Genomic DNA, 16,883 nt, shown 5'->3' with positions numbered 1-16,883 from the left:
TCATTGGTCGAGAGACTTGTCAATCATGACGAGCACCCGCCCACAAACAGGGAACCGTTTAATTCATTTAAAGCCCGCCTTACGAAATCAGCACCTTGGAGAAATAAAGTTCAAATAATGGACATTTAATGTTCTTCCAGTTTTAAAGCTTAAGTCTAAAATGACATTTGTGGTAAAGTCGGACGGTTTAAATTACCTCCTTTTGTGCTTCAGTGCCAAAAAAGGTTATTTCAAAACCTCTCATATTATGTCCACTACCTCTTTCCGTAGCAGCCACCCAGTCACTGCTTAGAGCATGCGCACTGCACTCCTTTAGCTCAGCCGTACTTGCTTTCCACGCGTGTGTAAGGTTCACACTTTGGTAAAAGTCTGTTTTGAGGGTAGAAATTGTGAAAATATAAGACATATTTGTCACCACTATGGGAGGACAGGCAAAGGGAAAAAAGAAAAGCAAACCGAAAAGGAAAGACAACCGCCCAAACAGTAATTATGTTCAGTGATTCAACATTTTGCTAGTTATTTACAGTGTGTTACATCAACCACTCAGGCAGCTAACAGAAATTAACCTATTGTGCTTTGATTTTAACTTTCTACGAGACCAAATGAGACAAAAGTAATATTGACTCTTTACTTAATTACAGGTGATGCAGGATTTGTTGGCTTGTCACCTCAAGAAAGGATGAAACTAAGAGTACATGAAAAAGCCAAGAAGAAGACAGCTGAGAAGTACTCTGTGAGACAGCTCCTAGAAAAGGTAACAGCGACAAGATATCCACAACAAAGACATGCCCCAGATTTGTCATGCTTTTTTAAAATGCCCCTTTAACTCTACTGCATGTTTATGATGTCATGTGATCATCTGTTATACAGACAGAGGAATACATGGACAGCTTTGACTTTGAGATGGCTTGCCTCTTCTGTCAACGAGCCCTGGATGTGGACTCCGCCAACCTGCAAGCTCTAGACATGCTGGGCCACATTTGCTCTGAACTAGGAGACATACAGAAAGCTAAGGGAATATCCTTTTTGTGCAGGTTTCTTCTTCCTTGTTGTGTACATGTCAGGAACTAAAACTGTTATATTCCCATGTGGTTTGAGTGGAGTGAGCATCCTTGACCAATTGTGTCTAAGCTTTTCTGCGTGCAGTGGAGCTGAGCCCAGATGTAGGCCACAGTAAGTACATGTACTTGGGACAAATCCACACAGGCCAAGAGGCTGTGGACTACTACACCAAAGGGATACAAGTCCTGCTATCTGCATTGGACAAACAAGCACAGGCCACAGTGAGTGCAACCCCATACACACTCACATTCCCTTTATAGTTTACTTAGTTATACATACTTACTCATACTCATGCTTTCACATACAAGGGAGAAATGCTAATGCACCCAAGGCTTAATGCTAGTGTAATGGTATTTAGCTTCACAAGAGGGTGCTGTTGATCAATTTCTGAAATATCTATCTATCTATCTATCTATCTGTCTATCTATCTATCTATCTATCTATCTATCGATCTATCGATCTATCGCTGTTGCATACATACATGTCACCTTGTCATAACAGACATCTGTTGAGTGACATTAATTCAACCGATAAATGAATTGGTGGACATGCTCAGCACATATTTATTATAGTTACCTGTAGTGTTACAGCCACTTATGCTTCATTATTCATTAGAAATGTTACTAATCACATCTAAATTACTGGTAATTTGGAAACACTTTGTGTCACCAATCTGCAATAACTGCTATTTAATGATAAAAATGTAAACAAGTGGTCCTTTGGCAATTCCTGTTTCAAATGTACAGCAATGTAAGAGAATACAACAAAAAATCTAATCATATATACAAAATACAAACACAGATAGACAGATGGAACAATATTGTTACACAAGCCTCTCCTTCTCTCCCTCTCCTAATCACCCTGCACCTAACTTAGATGTTCGTCCCTTCCAACTACAAAGGACATATCTGATGCCCTCCAAAGTCTCTGTTAACGTGGTCTGCTGTTGTATGAGTGATGGTGTTTCTTTATTTTTTTTTGCAGAGTACCAGTATAAATGTCTTTGCATCAAGTATGCCATAGGACAGGAGTTGTTGTTGGGTAGTCTGAAATTTACTCGAGTCCTCAGAAGTTCCAAGAACTATCAAAATACTCTGGATGTGTCTGAATTTATTAGTACTGTCAAAACAAGACCAAACATTTGATTTCAGTATTCCTGTGTTCAGGAACGTAATCGCTATGATGTAAATCACCATCCAAGGACTAGCATTACTCACACACAGGAGAGCTGTTGCTATCGTGAGCTATTGTGTGGATCATTTACAGCACTGCGCTGACACACAGGTTTTAGGTATCCAGAGGATGTTTTTCTATCTTTTCTTTTGATTTTGGCTACTTTTTTGTTTTTTGTCCGTTCAGTATTCGAAAACAGTATTTTTCCACATTACCCAAGGCTTTTGCTCAAAGAATTATTTAAGGAAGCATCCAGAGAATATTTTAGCATACACGGCATATATTAATAATATTAAATGTAATAAAAATAAAAATTGAACTGAAACAAACTGATGGGAAAAAGTAAGACAAAGGAGAAAATACAACAGGACATATTTCAGATGTGAAATTAATCTATCAGTATCTTGTTTTCTCCAATGGAATTCACAGGTTGTCTTATTACAGTATTTCATGTTTATTATTGATGTCAATTTAAATAACTACTCTTAAAGTATTTATAAGGAATAATGTAAAAATGTTTGACTGTACACCTTTGTAATTTTCATAGCATGTGTCATGTATAACAAGGAAAAGGCATGGGCTGTTCTTAATTCTATAATTCATCTCAGTATAGGTCTTTTTCACAGCAGTCATTTTGACTTGTCATAGGAGGAAAAGCACAGCTGTTACTAATAACATTAACAATGGCTCCATTTTATTCAAGTGTCCCACTAAGCCGTGACAGTGAGCCAGCATTGACACTAGCATGACCCTGAAACCGAGGCGGCTAAATGCAGTTCAGCTGCCATTAATTTGATTATTTCCACCTGTGCTTTTCCTGCTGTGACATGTCAAAATGTCCCCTGTAAGACTCAAAGGGAGTTTCTCGAGGAATATAGGGAAGTTGTGCAGTTTTCTGTTGTGAAACAACTTGATTATTATTAAAAGAAATGTTCATGCCATGTTTACTGTGCTTTGATTAATTACCCTCATTAGAACTTTTGACACCTTTCAAGACATCTGCCCTCTGTTCTTTAAGCAGGCTCAGGCTGCAGCTGCTGCCCCTCCAGATGAGGACGCCGAGCTCCCCACAGCGAAGGATGTTTGTGTAGCCTACTGCTCCATCGCCGAGATTTACCTAACAGACCTCTGGTACTGGAGACCACAGAGTCGCACTCTTGATGCTTATAACCCCATTTTATGTCACTACTATGATAATGAGCTGAGATTTGTCTTTCTTTGTGTGTGTGTGTGTGTGTGTGTGTGTGTGTGTGTGTACACGCGTGTGTGCATGTAGCATGGAAGAGGGAGCTGCAGACAAGTGCAGAGAGTTCATTGAGCGAGCATTACAGTATCACCATGACAACCCTGAGGCTCTACAGCTCATGGCAAGTTACCTGTTCAGTACCGAGAGAAACCAGGTCAGTCGACACGCACGCACACAGACACACAGACGCTGAGGATGAGTTATCACCACATTAAAGTGGGAATCTGCTGAGTTAATTATTCTGAGCAAATTGAATTGTATGCCATTAATCAGCAGATGGACACTTGCATTAACACGCACACACACAGACAGGTCATGCCGATAGGAATGTTAATTACTGGGCAGATCATTGAGGTCATATAGTCATCTAATAAATGAGAGAGAGATGAGAGTGCTGCCTATTGGACTCAGTTTTAAAAAAAGATACCACAAGAACTTTGCAGTACGAAGCGTTTCACAATGAGTTTGGAAGGATGTCCTAATTTTCTCTTTTTTCCCCTCAATTTTTTAAAGATATTTCACTTTCAAGACAAAGTGTTGCTGCTTTACTAGCTATTATCACAGGCAGACATCATTCAAGGCAGAACCTTTCTTTGAGAACGCGTACCATTTTGCAAGAAATTTAAAAGTGCGAAGACGTTGCAACCAGTGAGTTATTGAGGTCACTTATGTATCTTTGAGATGAATAAAACACGTGATTTTCATCCATTTCCAGTCCTTTTATGTTGTAGAATAAAATGTGCTCCAAGCCTGGGATTTCATCTTTTAACACATAAAAACCTTTTCCAGTGTTTCCTAAAAACCATTTAATACAAAAGAGTAAAAAGTATAGTGGAAATTGTTCACAGCGCCGTCTGTGGATTATCCTGAGTAACCAGTGCATTGTTAACAGAAAGGCACTTTTCTTTTCATATAATTCTTCCACAAATAAAATTCAGGACACCCTGTTTGTATTGGAAATGTGTCAGCAGTGGGTATCTCAAACCATGAGCAAACAAAAGCAAGCTGTCTTCAAAAAGTGTTCTTCATGCTCTTTCAACACCAAACTGAGGAAAAACAAGAGGTTCTGTAGCGCCAATGTAGTTTATGTGTAGAGCTGACGTGGATGTGTAGTACTAGGTGTTAGCTGTAGGGGTCAGGCTGGCTCCAGTCACTCTTTATAGCACCTCACATCCAGCAAAGGTCTATTTTGGAATACTGTGGTAATTATTTTGAATTACAATAAATTTGACCTCGGATTGAGCAAAAGATTGTTGGCATCAAGAGCAGAATCTGGCATGTAATAGTATTTAAAGTCATCATTTTTTCCCTTCAGATGAATTTGTGTGTTTTCATCTGTGTGTGTACATATATGTGGGTTTAGCTCTGTTGTCATACATGCACCTGTGAATTTACACACATACGCATTTTGCTGTCTGCAGGAAGGCAAAGAATACCTGTTGAAAAGTGTTGGATCGTGGCTCCCTGCCCAGAAACAGAGTGCAGCTCCTTCCAGCTCAGAGGAAGACATGCAGGTGAGTCGGAGCTGTGCTTAGTATTTTCTCTGACAGCAACCGACGCTCATAAGATCCCAGTTTATTTATAAAGCACTTTCAACTAACGGGATTGTCACAGTGTGCTTTGCAGTGAGCACAAACATAAGGACACCAGTAGAGATAAAAAGTAAGAGATAATGAAATGGGGGATAATAAAAAATAAAAGATGGAACAAATACTTTGCAAACCTGTGTGTGCTTTTGTGTGTGTGTGTGTGTGTGTGTGTGCCTGTGTAAAGAGAGAGCAGATATGAAAGCATGAGGCAAAACCAGGAAAGTGTACAAGGATAAGTAAGCAAATTACTACAGGGAGTTGGGAAGAGAAAAGAACGGCTGTAATGTCAAAGTAAGGACGGGGTCTAAATAAAATTAATAAATGGCACCTGAGATTCAAATACGGAGCGATTGTGATATAAGAGGGGTTGGGTTGATGATTTGAGACAAAAAATCCCAATGGCACCACTGTTATGACTCTTATCTCCAGGAGCAGGCTGATCTGAACACAGCCAGCCCACACTTTCGCTGTGATTAACAGCCACGTAGCTGCAGAATGTTTTGTACCTTGAAATTGGATCGTGTTATTATCAGACAAAGGAAGAACTATGTTTGTTGATGTTTGTGTAAACACGGTAGAGGTGACAGTGTTGTCTGTTTTCTCCAGAATGACATCCCGCCGTACGAGTCTCGCGTCACCACGGCCAAACTGCTCATCGAGTCCGAGGAATACGAGGTAAAATGTCCTGCTCTCTGCTGTCGCTGGTCTGTGTGCGTTTCATGGTGGGAGCGAGGGCGGTCTGGCATTTGTATGTGTGTTCGTGCACATGTGTGCTTTCCTTTCTAGTGAATAGCATTGAAGGTGGGAAGGCCTTGCCTGGTCTTTATCCCCTCCAGAGTTCAGCGTCAATAATTGAAGAGTGGTATTTACAGAGAGGGACAGGGGTAAGGGGGCGCGCAGGGGAGGAGGGATGGTGGTGAGGCGGGGAGTAGAAGGAAGCTCCAGTCTGATGAATTGCTGCCATATCTGTGATACGGCGCACTTCCAGATCACTCATCAATTTCCAGTATTAATGGCCTTGATTTTAGTGGCTCACTGCCTTCAGTTCAGTGCTAAAACCCCTAACAGTCATTAACGCTTGAAGTCATTTTCTGTGATTACTGCCACACCAACAGCAGTTCAGCTATTTTCTGTTGTGATCCAGTGATTAATTTGTAGTCACTCTTGTTGAGTGGTTTATGGTTATTACTGACAGGAAATGAGAACAGTGTCCTTTTTTCCCCCCCTCGCTCCCAAACGGCTCAGCTGCAGCTATATCTCTGTGTGTGCGTGCGTGTGTGTATGTGGGAGATGGGCTGTCAGGTGTATCAGTAAAATGACAACGTCTCGGTCCACAGTTTCTGACATGTCGTTTGTCTTCATCCTCCTGTTGGTGTCATCAAGCCCGGAACACAAACTGCACACATCCTGAGTGCTTTATTTTGCTGTATGCATATACACAGCCATGCACAAGGTTGGTCATATTTGCTTTTAACCATCACTTATGTGAAAAGTTTCTGATGGAAACTGAGCTTAAGGATGGGAGCGGAGTAGAAGCTATTTTCTGTCCGTCTCTCCCAGACTGGGACTTAGCCGGATTTGATAGGAACATCCTCTCTTCTCTTTCCTTCCTCTACTACTCTGTCACACATACACACACTCACTCATTTTTGTGCTCACTATCTCTCCCTGCGGACTATGAATCTATTCACAAGTAAACTCTGTGTAAAGTTGTGCGCTTCCAGTCTGTATTAGTTTGAAGGCTACCTTCTTAGCAGGGTGCCAGAATGCGACACTTTGCCTGCATTTCTCCCTATTGACTGTTTTGTTTGGTCGTCCAAACTGTGCCAAGGCTTTGGAAATTTGATTAATATATATGCCAAAGAAACACACTGAGGCAATTTTTTGTATTTGTTTTCTGTAGCTGCATAGAGTATACGGCTGTTTCTGGTAAATAATAGTTTCTTTTAGAAAAGCGAAAGTGGTAGAATAACTTCCACGTTCTTTGCCAAAAAGCATTGGTCTGTCTCTGTTGGAGATTAAGCTCTTTGTCTGATGAATGTAGTTTGGGCTTGTAAGTTTGGGTTTGAATTGGAGCACATTTGCCGTTTGGCAAAATAGTGTGATTATTTTTGCCAAATAATCTTGGTGTATGATATTATCTCCATAGTTACTGGAGAAAGCAATAAATGCAGAGCACAGTGCTGACAGATTATATCACAAAATTTGGTATCTTCCACAAAGGCTTTCGATGGTAGGAAGGGCTGCAATTGAAAGAGGTTTTCATGGTCTGATAGAGAGCAGTTACACAGTATCATAGTATACAGGATTACACAATCATTATTATTATTATCAGTTACAATGACCTTTAATGGAATGAAAACAGGAGGGTGTTCTTGGTTGAGCAAACAATTAATTATTGGAACTTTAATCTATTTTTAAATGGAAGTATGCATGAACGGTCTGACAGGCAGTCTATAAGGAAAGGAGATATGTGTGCAGTTTTACTGTTATATTTTTTTTCCCCAATACCTTAGACAAGCAAATGTTCACAGTATAACTGTCAATCCTCATATCACCGTACACAGTTTCATGCTGTACCGCTGCAGCCCTAATGGTAGGAAGATGGCACCTATCTCTTTACGAGGTGACAGTCCAGACAAGAATCTCACATATTAAACATTTGACCTTTGCTTTCTGACATAGCACCTCTTCCCTTTTTTCCTCGAAAGTTTTTAAGGGTTGATTTCATTAAAGCCAATTAATTTCTCATGACATTAATAGAGGCAGTCACCAATTTAGCACTGGTGGGCGGCCTCTGCAATGGTAATCAAAACCCCAAAGCAGGGAAGTGTTGTGCATAAATGATTGACTTCTGAAATGGTTTTGAGGTAAATCCTTTTGAAGGAGGGTTGTTCTTTGAACTTGTAAGCTGTGCAAATGAAAAGCTCAAAATGACAGTAAATTTGGTGGAGAAAGTTTTTATTTTATGAGTTAGGAGCACAGAATTCATGACATCAATTGATGGTGGATATATTGTATTATGTACTTGCTTCATGCATTTTCAAAGAGCGTGAGACAAGTACAAGTCCAACACAAGAACATAATACAGCGCCTGCAAAGATTGTAAATAATTCGACACTTACAAACTATTCCCTAGACACTGGGCTAATACATTCTTTAAAACAGACATTTCATGATCGCCCCTCTCCTCTTCAGTCTTCTGTCTCTGCGAGATGTGGATCCGTGCCACTTAATTTGGAGGGGGGAAAAAAAAGTCACCAAAAATTGCTTGTCAAGGTCCTTTTTTCCCTTTTGATTGCTTTTGAGGAGAAACACTTGAATTGATTCCAGATTTGTCAGTGATTTCCGTAGCTGTAATAGAAATGTAGTCGTGGGGTGCTTGAAAGCAGCATAAGTGAGACAACTGTGAGGACATCTTTTTTCCAGCAGCTTGTTGTTATGTTGAAGTATGTCTGAGCCACTGTTGAAACAACCAGTAATTAATAGGTTGGGTGATTGAGAGAAGATTAATTGACAACAGTTTTAATAAGTGATAAATTGTTTTTATTCATTTATAACTCAAAAGTGCTGAACATGTGCTGGTTCCAGCCTCTGAAGTAGAAGAGTGTGCTGATTTTCTCTGTTTCGTGTCACTGTAAATTGATATCTTTGTGTTTTGGAGTGTTGGTTGCAGAAAAGAAACAATTTAAAGTCATCGTTGTGGACAAACTGTGATGGGTATTTTCCACATTTTTTCTGATATTTTATAGACTGAACTAGAGATGAAATGAGAACAGAATTTGTTTGTTGGGTAGTTTAAGTGAAGTTAAGAATGAGGTTCATTTCTTGTTGTACTGTCCTGGAGACATCAGGAACGTACTTTTCAGTGGAATGACCTCTATCAGTGTTGATTGCTTTTGGCTGGATGATCATGAAAAACTGATGAAAAAAAGAGTTTTGTTTCAGAAAGAGAACCTTTTTTGGGGCTCAGGTTTTTTTTGCAAGGCCTGGGATAGAAGGCAGAGGATTCTGTTACTGGACTGAGTATTTAAATAACCTGTATTTTTGATTGTAATGTTGTCTTGGAAACCCATGAGAGTTGGGCACATGTTAGTGTGCATGACACAACTAAAAATCAATCATCAATCAATCAGTCATTTGGTTGATTAATCAATCAGTCAGTAACCAACAATTTTGATAATTTGTTAATCATTAAAGTCATTTATCGAGCGAGAACAACAACCATTTTCCAGTGGTTCCCAAGTGTTTTCCTTAAGGGACTCCTTTTCTTTTCTTTTTTTTTTGTTTTTTTTTTGGTTTAAGATTTTTTTTGGGGGGCTTTTTTGCCTTTGTGTGTGTTTTGTTTTTTTATTTAATTGTAACAGTCACACACGCTTAATGGGCTTCTTTTTTGTCAAATTTAGGTTTGGCCATTGTTTTATTAGCTCTTTGGTTGTTTCAACTTAGTGCCGTACACACCAGGACGTACTTTACAGTCTGCCCGAGGAAATCAGGTCGGCTGAGTCAGTTATCCTTTTTAAGTTCCTTCTTGAAACATACTTCTATCAGAGAGCCTTTCCTGATTTTACCTGAGTTTAAAGTTCTTTTTTTTTTTTTTTTTTTTAACCAGTGTTTTTATCAGTTTTTTTAAAAGTTGTTGTTTTCATGTGTCGTCTGTTTTAATTCTTAACATGTAAAGCACTTTGTAACTCGCCTTATAAATAAAGATTATATAATATATATTTAACTGCATAGTTTCCTAATGCTGAATGAGTCAGTTTAGCAGAGAGTGAAGGTTTTGTGATTGGGCTTGGTTTCAGGTCTTCACCATGCTCTTTTCTGAGAAGTTTATATCTTGGAAAATAAGAATTTCATTTTGTATTCTTCACAGATATGAATGAAATGCTGAGTAAAGGCCTACTGTATATATTTTTAAAATGTTTTGTAACATCCCTTAAAGTCAACTCATGAACCTTCAAGAAGATCTGGCGACCCTCATACCCCCAGAATTACAACCAGTGAACTAAACATCAGTTTTAGGACATTTTTAATAATTCATTTCATTTTATAGACTAAACAATGAATCCGTTAATTATTTGATAATGAAATTAATAATTACTTATGTCCCTAAATCCATGTTGTATCACTTGTTATGTGACTTGATGTTTTAATGAAAAACAAATGTGCTTTGTAGTAACAGTGTAGCCCTCAGAGACCACAGTTTTCTCACTGTCAATGTCAGACACACAGACACACATATTACCATCATCATCACCCATCACCACCACTAATTCACTTGCCACATAGCAGACAGACAGACAAACAGACAGACGGCTTCCCCCTGACAGCCATTAAGGTGTCTGTTCGCCGCAGTTGTCACAGCAGCTGATGGTTAGTTACTCTCCTTGTCGTCGTCACTCTTGTTTGCTTTCATGTTGTTCCTTGAACATTTCCGTTCTTAAATGTAGCTCACGATGGAGAGCAGCTTGTACTTTCCAATGTTGCTTGCAAGTACAGTTAGCAGTGACATCCCTAGGATTTATTTACTTAAGTGTAGACGTCCCTGTTTGTGTGTGTGTGTGTGTGTGTGTGTGTGTGTGTGTGTGTGTGTGTGTGCGCACATTTGTATGGGTTTCTGTGTGTTAGAGATACGGCTTGCCCTCGCTTGTAAAGTGATTTGTCTTTCTCCTGTCTCTGCTGTGCGCTCCGGTAAAATGATTCTGTTAAACAAAATTGCCTGAAGATCACACACACACACACACACACACACACAAACTGTGCACACACATACAAACTGCGCGCACACATACACACACACACACACACACACACACACACACACAATGGCCATTATAAATGAGTTCCTCCCCAGAGTGCTGCTTTTTAAAAAAAAATCTTTAACAGGTCTTGAAATAAAGAGGACAGCATGTGCGTAGTGTCTTTGCGGTGTATTTGTGTGTGTGTCTTCAAGTTGCACTGCTGTTGTTCATGGACCAGTTTTGCATTGTTTATTAAGATACTTTTCTGTGCCCTTCCTTACAGTTTTCGCACTTTTTCCCTCGTAGTTCTCCCTCTCTTCCCCTTATCTTCACGGGAATATTAATCTTGTTGTTGTTTAGAGCGTGAAGCGGCTTAGGAATCTCTGAATCTTTAATCACTCGCCCCTGGGTTGACCAGTGTAGTTAGGAAGGAGTGCAGTTGGAGACGATATAATGGTTATCGTTGCTCACTTATCCTGGCTCCCAGATATCTCTTGTTCTATTTTTGTTGCTCCAAAACTGCCTGTTCTATCAGTTGTATAATGCCCAGACAGATCTTTACTCCTATCTCTTACATCTAGTGCTTGGCTCGAATTACTGTGTGTGTGTATGTGTGTGTCTGCCTGTCACACTGGTGCGATACAATGAAAGTCAAGTAGATAATTCTGACGCTGGGCATGAATCCATTCATCATCAACTGGGATTAGTTGTTTTTGTTTGTGTATTTTTAATCAGTCATTAATTAATTAAAGACAATGGGTTTTTTTTAGGTGATAATTGGTCGAGCAATCAATCAACTGACTCCCTGACATGCACATTTGCACACTCTTAATGAGATACTCTCAATTAACCTGACTCTCCCTCAGCCTTCCTGGGCAACTGACCTCTTTATCGCCACCGGAAGCAGGCAGGCTTAATGAAAAGAGAAGAGAGCTCCAAAGAGCAGGAGGGGGAAAAAATTAGGAAGCTCTCCAGCTAATAAGACTGCCTTAACAAGAAGCAAGTGCTGCTCGTTGTGCTCACTGGTTGTGTGTAGCTTTGTTGTGGTGTGTTGATTGTGCTGCGGTGTGTAAGTGCGTGCACAGGTACGTGCGTGTCTTTTATTCTTGCCCTTCACCATGGGTGATTGGCTAACAGTCGCCTCCAACCTGAAGTTGACAAAAATCAATATATCATCACCTGGGGCCTCACACACACACACACACACACACAACTGCAGAATCCACAAGGAGAGAGAGGCAGAGCAAAACAAACACACAGCCTACTTTAGTCAAGGTCTGTTTTCTGTAATAGAAACTTCCCTCAGAAACAGACCCAGACAGTGATGCTCTATGGCAAAGGTCACCTCGCATTAAACTCCTTTTAGACCTCAAAAAGAGAGGGGGCGAGAGTGGAGGTCATATTTAAGTTTATAACGTGTTCTATGGAGTGGTGCGGGTTCAAGAATATATTGACAGTTAATGTCTGTAAATGGATTAAAAGGGCCGTCGAACAGAGCAGCCAAAGTGACTATTGACTGCGCAATAAGCACTGGTGAGTGTGTCTATCGACGGCCATGTCTGTTGTCTTGTTGGTATCGACGATGTTGTGTGTGGGACGCTGACCTCATAGACGCTTATCAGACCATCTGATCACTCTGATTGATTGAGCTGCCTGGGAGATGCACAACACTGTGTGCAACAACAACACGTTTGTCCATCCGTGCGTGCGTGCTTGTCTATGGATCAAGGCTGTATCTATGAGTGTGCACTGATGAATTTGTCTAACCTGAAAAGTTATTTTCTTGTATGACTATTTTCTGATGATGTGGAAGATGATTTCAAATCTCAACACCATCTTTTAATCCTCTTTTCTCTCTCTCTCTCTCTCTCTCTCTCTCTCTCTCTCTCTCTCTCTCTCTCTCTGCATTAGATGGCAGTAGATGTGTTGGAGGGTCTTCTGGAGGAGGATGATGAAGTCGTTCAGGTAATGCTTTCAATCATGTTCGCATTTTATATTATTTGTTACTGGTACAGAGAATTTTGTATGCCACTGAAAATGTGACACTAATTACCTGTTTTAAGTCAGGGGTTTTTTTTAGGTGGGTATTTTGCTTTTACTGGTTTTATATTTCCAGTATGTCTCTCTCTAGCCTGGTTCCAGACCTCCTTTCTTATTTGTTCTGCACTATTAGTTGGTCTGGTGTCATGCACACTGAGAGCCGTTTGCCTTGGTTGAAGCGACAATTAACCAGTTAACCTTTGTAGGGATTGACAATGCGAACATCTACCTACAAAGCTAGCTAACGAGGCTACATCCATGAGAAACAGCAACAGAAAAATGTTATGTGGATGAAAATGTTGATTTAAGTAGGCTGACTTATAGAAATAATTATCTGTATATTTTTATGTCACAAAAATCTGAAATTAACAGCTCATAGCAACAACTACGACAGCTTCATTTCTCCTACTGATGGACCAGAGCGAAGCAAAACCCAACAAAACAAAACAAAATATCCCAACAAACGAGAAATTGGTTAACACGAACACAACATTGGAGTTAAGGCCAGGCAAAATCATGATACATGGTTGTCATGAATTGAGACTAGATATGGTGATATGATATGGATTTTGAAAAGTGTAATATAAGTGTCTTCTGGTTTTAAAGGCTGCATTACAGCAAAGTGATGTATAATTTTCTGAACTTACCAGGCTGTTTTAGCTGTTCTGTTATTTGCCTTTGATATTGATGTATTGATATTTGATATTTATGTCAAACATGTAAAACAAAGACATGAAGCAGGCAGACATGAAGAAAGTAATACTTACAAATAATGGAAAGCATAATGGAAAAAAAATGTCAGTGTATGGCTGGTTTCATTTACACTTCTGAAAATGAGTGGGAGGAAGTATACATTTATTAAATCCCCTCCCTTCTCCTTATGTCCATATGTCATTGAGTAAAATGAAACAGACAGCTTCCTCATATGAATAAACCTATACCTTACTTAGACATTTCTAAATAAACCAAAGTATTTATATATATATGCCTTTATATGCCTTTAAATGGTCTCTCAGTCTGGTTCAGTGGGCTACACAATCATGGGGAAGACTGCTAACTTGACAGTTGTCAAGAAGACGATCATTGACACCCTGCACAAGGAGGGTAGGACACAAAAGGTTATTGCTAAAGAAGCTTGCTGTTCACAGAGTACTGTAGCCAAGCACATTGATGGAAAGTTGAATGGAAGGAAAAAAATGTGGTAGAAAAAGGTGCACAAGCAACAGGGATAAACGCAGCCTTTAGAGGATTGTGAAATGAAGCCCATTCAAGAATTTGGGGGAGATTCACAAGGAGCGGACTGCAGCTGCAGTCAGTGCTTAAAGAGCCACCACGCACAGACGTATCCAGGACATGGGCTTCAACTGTCACATTCCTTGTGTCAAGCCACTCTTGAACCAGAGACAATGTCAGAGGCGTCTTACCTGGGCTGGACTGTTGCTCAGTGGTCCAAAGTCCTCTTCTCAGATGAGAGTAAATTCTGCATTTCATTTAGAAATCAAGATCCCTGGAGGAAGAGAGGAGGAGAGGCACAGAATCCAAGTTGCCTGAGGTCCAGTGTAAAGTTTCCACAGTCAGTGATGGTTTGGGGAGTCATCTGCCGGTGTTGGTCCACTATGCTTTCTCAGGTCTAAGGTCGGCGCAGCCATCTACCAGGAAGTTTTAGAGCACTTCATGCTTCCCTCTGCTGACCAGCTTTATGGAGATGCAGATTTAATTTTCCAGCAGGACTTGGCACCTGCCCACACTGCCAAAGGTACCAATACCTGGTTTAAGGACCGTGGTATCACTGTGCTCGATTGGCCAGAAAACTCACCTGACCTAAACCCCAAAGAGAATCTATGGAGTGTTATGAAGAGGAAGATGCGAGACACCAGACCCAACAATGCAGAAGAGCTGAAGGCCGCTATCAGAGTAACCTGGGCTTCCATAACACCTCAACAGTGCCACAGACTGATCGCCTCCATGCCACGTCGCATTGCTGCAGTAATTCATGCAAGAAGAGCCCCGACCAAGTAATATTCTAATTTCCTGAGATACTGAATTTTCGGTTTTCATTAGCTGTCAGTTATAATCATCAAAATTAAAAGAAATAAACACTTGAAATACATCAGTCTGTGTGTAATGAATCTACATATTATACGAGTTTCACTTTTTGGATCGAATTACTGAAATAAATCAACTTTTTGATGACATTCTAATTTCTTGAGATGCACCTGTATATATTACCAATTGTCTTTACCTTACAAAAATAAATATTAATATTATATATACATCTTAATCAACTTGTCCTGCTATCTTTTTCTATTTAAATAAGTAAACATATGAACTTTCTATGCTTGTATATATATTTTCTCTATTTTTTTTTATTAACAAACTATTATTTTATAAATAAGTATTCATATTCATTAGTGGTATATAGGTGTACACACGTATATATTGGCGGAATTATGTACTCACTTAGTCATCGTATCCACATTACTAATAATAAGTTAGCAATAATCTCACTTCTTAAATATTTTGTGAACGTACCAATAGTGCTGTTTTTCGCAACTGATAGGCTCAGATTGTTATTTTAAGGGTCTGACAACAGTAAGGAAGGATCCCCACAAAGATAGACCTTTATGTTAAAGAGTAGAACAGAGAGTAAGACACTTTGTTCAATTGAAAACAGCCCCAATTTTGCTCCTGCTAAACCCACCAGCCTCTATTTAAATAATCAGTCATTTTATGATTGTAAAACACACCTCATTCAAAGTGAACAGAAACAAAATAAAACTCACATAAAACATTTTGGTTCGTCTCTCCATTGTTCCAGCAATCACCAACTCTGCGCTGATTGAAACAAGCCTTTAATTTACCCAGATAGATGTGAAAATATGCTGACTCCATACACGCTAAAACTACTGTTTATTTAAATGGAGTCTGGTGGGTTTGGCAATAGCAATTTCAGGTGCTGTTTCTGGTTAAACAAAAAGGAGCTTTCTCTTTAACAAAAAGGCCTGTCTCTAAAGGGTCCTTTCCATAATGTTGCCAGACACTTAGAGTAACGATCGGAGCCTGTCAGTGGCAAAAACAAGCACTTTTAGTGTACAGGCACTTTCAGTAGACATAAATTGATGATGCAAACATGCCCCGAGTGCTTCTGTTACAGCCTGTTTCCCAGCCGCTGCTCTCTCGCTCAATACTGGACCAGGTTAAAAAAATTGCTCTTCCCTTTGGTCGTTTAGACACACAAAAATGGAAAAGTATGATCCAGGTTGGAAAATACAAGCTTTATTAAGATACTTTCAAACTGTCAGCATTATCAAATTATATGTCAGTATTGGTTAATATGGAAAAAGTTATCATGATCATTTTTTGCCATATCATGGCTCCATGTCGGTGCAAACTCTGTGTTGGGGGATTGTGTGCACGTGTGTAACTTGTCAAGGCCCGCATATAAGCAATGTTGTCTTATGTGTCCTTTAGGACCCTCATAGGAACATATAGGCAAATATTTTATCACCCCAGTGGAAAGGAAAAGGCCCCAACCTGCACACACAGTTGCTTCTGCTGAGCTTCTGTTTATGTGTGTGCACACAGCAGTGTCTACACACCCACACTTTTTGCATTACTAGCTCCCAACACTTGCTTGCTCACACACAGAGTATGACTGAGAACTTGAATGCTTATTAGAGAGTGACGTAAATGGCAGTATTTTCTGCGCTTTAGTGGGAAGTATGTGCTGTCAGTGTGCTCCAAATCCCCACTGTCAGTGGCAGATGAAGTGAAGGTGTGCCACTGAGTGTCAGATAGAAGAGCACGGCAGTGTGTCTCCCTCTCTCTCTCTCTCTCTCTCTCCCTCTCCCCCCCCCCCCCACTCCCCCTCAGGCTCAGCCTCCCACACACACCCCTCAGCTGACAGATTGAGAGCAGTCATCGGGGGGCTGAACTTTTAAACTCGCTCCAGAGACTTACAGCTGTGACACTCGATTTGAGCAGGCCTGCAGCCAATCACACATGCATACAGTCACCAGTTCTAATGGTCAG

The 16,883-nt window shown here is 40.0% G+C and overlaps 2 protein-coding genes across 2 annotated transcripts in view; both read left to right on the top strand.

Annotated features, from left to right (window-relative positions):
• The window catches only part of upp1 (uridine phosphorylase 1), a 189,958-nt gene that overhangs the window by 163,971 nt on the left and 9,104 nt on the right, over positions 1-16,883 (top strand). The window lies entirely within an intron of this gene.
• Positions 307-16,883, top strand: part of si:dkey-12j5.1 (uncharacterized) — a 32,592-nt gene continuing 16,015 nt past the window's right edge. Inside the window, exons 1-9 of the mRNA XM_049584705.1 lie at positions 307-483; positions 642-754; positions 871-1,017; positions 1,131-1,283; positions 3,254-3,366; positions 3,512-3,635; positions 4,903-4,995; positions 5,677-5,745; positions 12,723-12,776. Coding sequence (XP_049440662.1) covers positions 420-483; positions 642-754; positions 871-1,017; positions 1,131-1,283; positions 3,254-3,366; positions 3,512-3,635; positions 4,903-4,995; positions 5,677-5,745; positions 12,723-12,776 — 930 coding nt within the window. The 5' untranslated portion in view covers positions 307-419. The remainder of the gene's footprint in view (positions 484-641; positions 755-870; positions 1,018-1,130; positions 1,284-3,253; positions 3,367-3,511; positions 3,636-4,902; positions 4,996-5,676; positions 5,746-12,722; positions 12,777-16,883) is intronic.

This window comes from Epinephelus fuscoguttatus, linkage group LG8 (genome assembly GCF_011397635.1).
Source record: "Epinephelus fuscoguttatus linkage group LG8, E.fuscoguttatus.final_Chr_v1".
Taxonomy (NCBI): Eukaryota; Metazoa; Chordata; class Actinopteri; order Perciformes; family Serranidae; genus Epinephelus; species Epinephelus fuscoguttatus.
Note: the sequence above shows the minus strand (reverse complement) of the source record. Positions and strands in the feature narration are given on the sequence as shown.